This window comes from Galendromus occidentalis, unplaced genomic scaffold (assembly GCF_000255335.2).
Source record: "Galendromus occidentalis unplaced genomic scaffold, Mocc_1.1 scf7180000077475, whole genome shotgun sequence".
Lineage (NCBI taxonomy): Eukaryota > Metazoa > Arthropoda > Arachnida > Mesostigmata > Phytoseiidae > Galendromus > Galendromus occidentalis.
This window is the reverse complement of record NW_003805463.1, coordinates 1,283,388-1,287,700: the sequence shown is the minus strand read 5'-3', so window position 1 is coordinate 1,287,700 and position 4,313 is coordinate 1,283,388. Positions and strand designations below refer to the sequence as shown.

The window sequence follows — 4,313 nt, the reverse complement described above, 5'->3', positions numbered from 1 at the left end:
TCTCGATTACCGTATGACGCTTTGTTTCGCGGGCCCTTGTCCATCTCGCAGAGAGAAGGATGAGTCATACCGGGATCATACGGTTGCTTCGAAATCTTACGCACGGTTTCCTCGGTCCAAGGCGTGGAACTCGATCCAAGACGAAGCAGTAATGAATAATTTCGAATGGCCGCAAAATATTTTTGGGTCAGTCTCTTAGTTTCCATAGTAAAGAACCTCGTGGCTCTCCGAGGTTCACGGGAGAAGCAGTTTCTTCTTCTTCTCCTGAGAGTCTGCATGATGATCGCGACCTGGAGAGTCCATCTCACTCTCCCAGCTCGTCTGATCTGCTTTCTTGAGCATTCGTGACAAGACAGGGGGATCGGCGATCTTCGAAGCAGCGAATAAAGGGCGAGAGAAGCTGCCGACCATGGCGGCGGCTTTGATCGCGACACGGCGAAAGGGTGCAGGTGCCCTTCGGGCGGCATGGCTCGCTGGACAGGATGCTTTGACCAATGAAATCAGACGGGACTGGCCAATGGAAATTTTTATTCAATGAAGTTCTGTTCGCAAAGGACTCCCCCTTCAAGAGCTTTGTCTCCTTTGATTTGCATCGACGGGCACCGATCGATACTTTTTGCTCCTCGTTGCCGCTAATAGTCATAGATCGTGATCCGATCCCAGGGCGACCCGTCTCTCGCCATCGCACAGGCTCTCCGCGTCAGAAGCTTCTGAGGCGAGCTCAAATACGGTTTCCCGCTCTAAATTTCCAACCGACGACGATGGAAACATCGATCGAATCTGTTAGCCCCGTACCAACTCGTTTGAATACATACACATTGCACCTGTCGCTGCCTCCGTTGGTGTTGACGATAGGCTGCCGACGCGTTTTATCACAGTCTACAAAATCTACTTGCTACGATGTCGCTCGCGGTTCGACCATCAATGACGGCTCACATTTTCCGCCGACCCTACACGTATTTTTCATTGACATCGGTCACTGTCAGCCAATGCTCCTCGGGTTTGCCTATCACGATCGTCAATAGATGCGAAGGCAGGATCATCAAAGAGTTCCGAACCTGGAATCGAGACGCCACTGAGATACCGAACGGATGCTCCACCTTTTCCCTGATCATGGTATTTGGGAGTTTGAGGCCCGAGCTCACCAGCATTGCTGCCTCGAGTCGAACGCCGTTGATGTCGACAAAAGCCGCGACCTTGTCGAGATCTCGCTGCAAAGTGAGCTGGAAGCTATGATCTGAGACGCTTTCGGGCAAATCTTTTTCATCCACAGCAGCCAAAAGCTCGGGACCGCCTCGGATCTCTCGGTGGAGCAGTCCTAAGAATGCTTTCGTGCCATTTATGACGCCCAATTGGAGCTGGGGGAACGGGTGATTGATTAATGCCAGGGACTTGATCATATGATTCGCAAAATTCTCCGAATAGGAAGTCTAACGAAAGTTCGATGTCAGCTGAATTCGATTTGATCTTGTGATTCGACGAGGTTCTCTCACAGTACGAAGGGACTCACCTTCGCCAGATAAGGCTCGTCGAACAAGACTCGGAAAGAGCTGTAGTTTGTCAGGAACGTGGCCTCTATCTCCAGCGGGGATGGTAATTTTTTCACCGATACTTCTCCCTTGATCTGGAATTGATACCGGTCTGTCGGTGCGACTTGCAGCGGCGTCATCCCCCAAATAGCATCGCGCTTCTGATACTTGGACAAGGGAGGGCCGAATGGAAGTAGGTTGGGTCTGTTAGGGAGGAATTTTTTTAATTTTCTCAGATACTCCCTCTTGGAGAGACTGATTTCGGTATGGAGCCCTGTGTGAAGATGAGTCAGTCTTGAGCTCCTCAAAAAGTTTGACTGTCACCTGGTCGCGCTCTCCGGATGGGTGTGTACTTCGTTGAAGGAAGTCGCCTTGAGCTTGGATGCCGGTGCGGTTTCTTCGACCGCTTCAGAAAGGACCAATTTGTCGAAGTTGAATTTGCGCGGGAGTGTTTCCCTCCAATGAAGCGATTTCCCAATGAACATCAGCACCTCGCGATCTTCACCGTAGAAGTTCTTAACGAATTGTATCTTAAAGTCCATTCTCTCTTGGTCGCTTCTGATCGGCAAATTCGGCAGCGCTGGTCCTGCATTCTGCCTCGTGACAGCTTCTTCAGCCAGATGAGTTTCATTGCTGCAAAGAGAGCGATACCTCTTCAGATTTCGGTCTGCTCCGGTCCCAGGGGGGGAGCAATGAATTGGAGAATAGCTGCTCTCAATACTTCCGAAGCCTATCTTGCCAATGACTCTCACCTGGACCACATGTCGATTATCTCCTTCCCTTCGTAATCGACGTCTCCCCACGGGAAAGCTCGGATGTTGTACAGGATCTTATCGTTCTCCAGGAAGTTCAAATCGAAAAAGAGAGAGCCCCTCAGCGAGCCGCGGAATCGCATTGAATTGTGGCCTGAAGGTATTTTCAGAGAGTGATCTTTCCGAGTCAGACCGGTTTCGTTGCCCGGCCGGAAAGCTCCGCTCGGCACAAGGAAAGAACTCAGCGCCACAATTAATCCAATACGCAACGACACGGCTCTGAAACAGCGAAGAGTTTACGGAGGAGGCAACACACCCGGCACGAGAAAAGTGCCACACGATAAGGAAGTAGTTAACATTCCAGACAGGGATAATAACGAATCTTCGATCGAATATTACGATGGCCCAACAAGGATTAATTCAGCCAATCATGTTCACAAAACAAACCTCATGTCCGTAGGCAGCATGTTGACGATCAGCTAGATCGGTGTTGAATCAAGCCACATAAGAAAGCTGACGACTTCGGATTGTGTCAAGGATACGCAAGGCAAGGGTAGCCTGATGTGAACGGGGGAGCTGAAAACGTATCTCTGCTCGAGCCATGAACAATCCGGATACGCGGGGTCGATCGGTAGCACGTCGATCTTTCCGAAGCGCAAGCACGATTACCTCATAAGAACAATGCCGTCGCGAGCATGAGCGGAAGGAAGATTTTTCCGAAACTTCGCGACAGAAGCTTTGAAGTTGATCCTCGTATCTTTCTCTCAAGCCAGAGCGAGGTGAATGAACGGGGTACGCTTCCCTTCATCTCGGCAATTTTTTTGATCCGCAAGAGCTTTGAGGAAGGCAGAGAGCACGTTATTCGTGCAATTCGAATCGAGAGCTCGGCGAAATGGGAGGAAGATCGCGGTGATGATCCGCAAGCTAGATACTTTCAGCCCTTGCTTTGAGATCTGGAAATTCTCGCGATCGCATACAGAGGAACCCCGATCCATCGGTCTTCAAATCCGCCTTCGGTAGCCTCTCATTCCACCGTTCCGGTGTTTTTACACATATTGCATCACTTCGAGATGCTCTGCTGGTATCAATATTCGTATCATAACAGCTATCGAGGACGGGAGCCATTTCAATATTCCCCGAATGAATCCCCGCGTGCTCCAGTGTCTAGTGAACACTTTGCGGTATCATGCTGCTCTAGATTCGGCTTCCTGGACTGATTGTGAGGCATGACAACATTCTCAAGTGAGTTGAGAGATGCTCCGGACGGGGGACCTGGCGCGAAATACGAGGGAATATACGATCGCGTCTGTCTGCACCTGACGTAAACATTCTTGTTTGAAAATGACAATCACCTGGTTTGACATGCTTTTCTGAAAGTTTCCGAGCCCGGGAGGAACCCCGAGTCGTTTTTCCCTGCTGTCCTGCATTTCATACCCCTTTCCTGCAGGCTCCGAAACCCGGAAAAAACACCATTTACATTGAAATCTGGGGTATTTTTCTCGGATTTCGATGGAAATGTTTTTTCCCCAGGTTCCGAAGCCCGGAAAGACCCATTCCCATTGATATCCGAGCAAAATATCCCGGATTTCGATGTAAATGGTTTTTTTTCCGGGTTTCGGAGCCTGCAGGGAAGGGGTATGAAATGCGGGACAGCAGGGAAAAACGACTCGGGGTTGCTCCGGGGCTCGGAAACTTTCAGAAAAGCATGTCGAACCTGGTGATTGTCATTTTCAAAAAAGAATGTTTACTTGTCAGATGTCATCTATCATTTGGTATATTATAAATTATTATCACGTATTCACCTCACTCAGTCGGTACCCTGGAATTCCCGGTCGAGCACGCAAGAGTCTCTCCATCTCAGAACCTCAGGCTATCCTCAACTATTGAAGTTAGAGGTTTGCAGAATAGCATGCCAGAAACATCCAGGGCAGCAGAATGTGAGCCCCTTCGACTATTCGTTCGATCTTACCTCGGATGAAGTCGCGACCCTCGCACGCATTCTCTTCTCAGTCACGTCGTGACGGCTGTGTGA

General features: G+C 49.8%; 2 protein-coding genes across 2 annotated transcripts in view; one reads left to right on the top strand and one right to left on the bottom strand.

Moving 5' to 3' along the window:
* Positions 1-741: 741 nt before the first annotated feature.
* On the bottom strand, positions 742-2,748 carry LOC100898709 (uncharacterized). Its single transcript, XM_003744919.3, has 6 exons — positions 2,729-2,748; positions 2,282-2,560; positions 1,854-2,162; positions 1,511-1,733; positions 1,146-1,358; positions 742-1,058 (listed from the first exon to the last, which is right to left on the bottom strand). Exons 1-6 carry the CDS (start codon positions 2,746-2,748, stop codon positions 951-953), a joined length of 1,152 nt encoding a protein of 383 aa, XP_003744967.2. The 3' UTR covers positions 742-950.
* A 759-nt stretch (positions 2,749-3,507) lies between these two features.
* The window catches only part of LOC100898567 (acetyl-coenzyme A transporter 1), a 4,724-nt gene continuing 3,918 nt past the window's right edge, over positions 3,508-4,313 (top strand). The window contains exon 1 of the mRNA XM_003744918.1: positions 3,508-3,523. Within this exon, the coding sequence (XP_003744966.1) occupies positions 3,508-3,523 (16 nt within the window). The remainder of the gene's footprint in view (positions 3,524-4,313) is intronic.

Coding starts and splice junctions, on each gene's coding strand:
- LOC100898709 (XM_003744919.3), bottom strand. CDS start 2,748: ATGCTGCCTACGGACATGAG. Junction 1,359..1,510: donor ACGAGCCTTATCTGGCGAAG/GTGAGTCCCTTC, acceptor CCGTTCCCCCAG/CTCCAATTGGGCGTCATAAA. Junction 1,059..1,145: donor GACTCGAGGCAGCAATGCTG/GTGAGCTCGGGC, acceptor TCTCGATTCCAG/GTTCGGAACTCTTTGATGAT.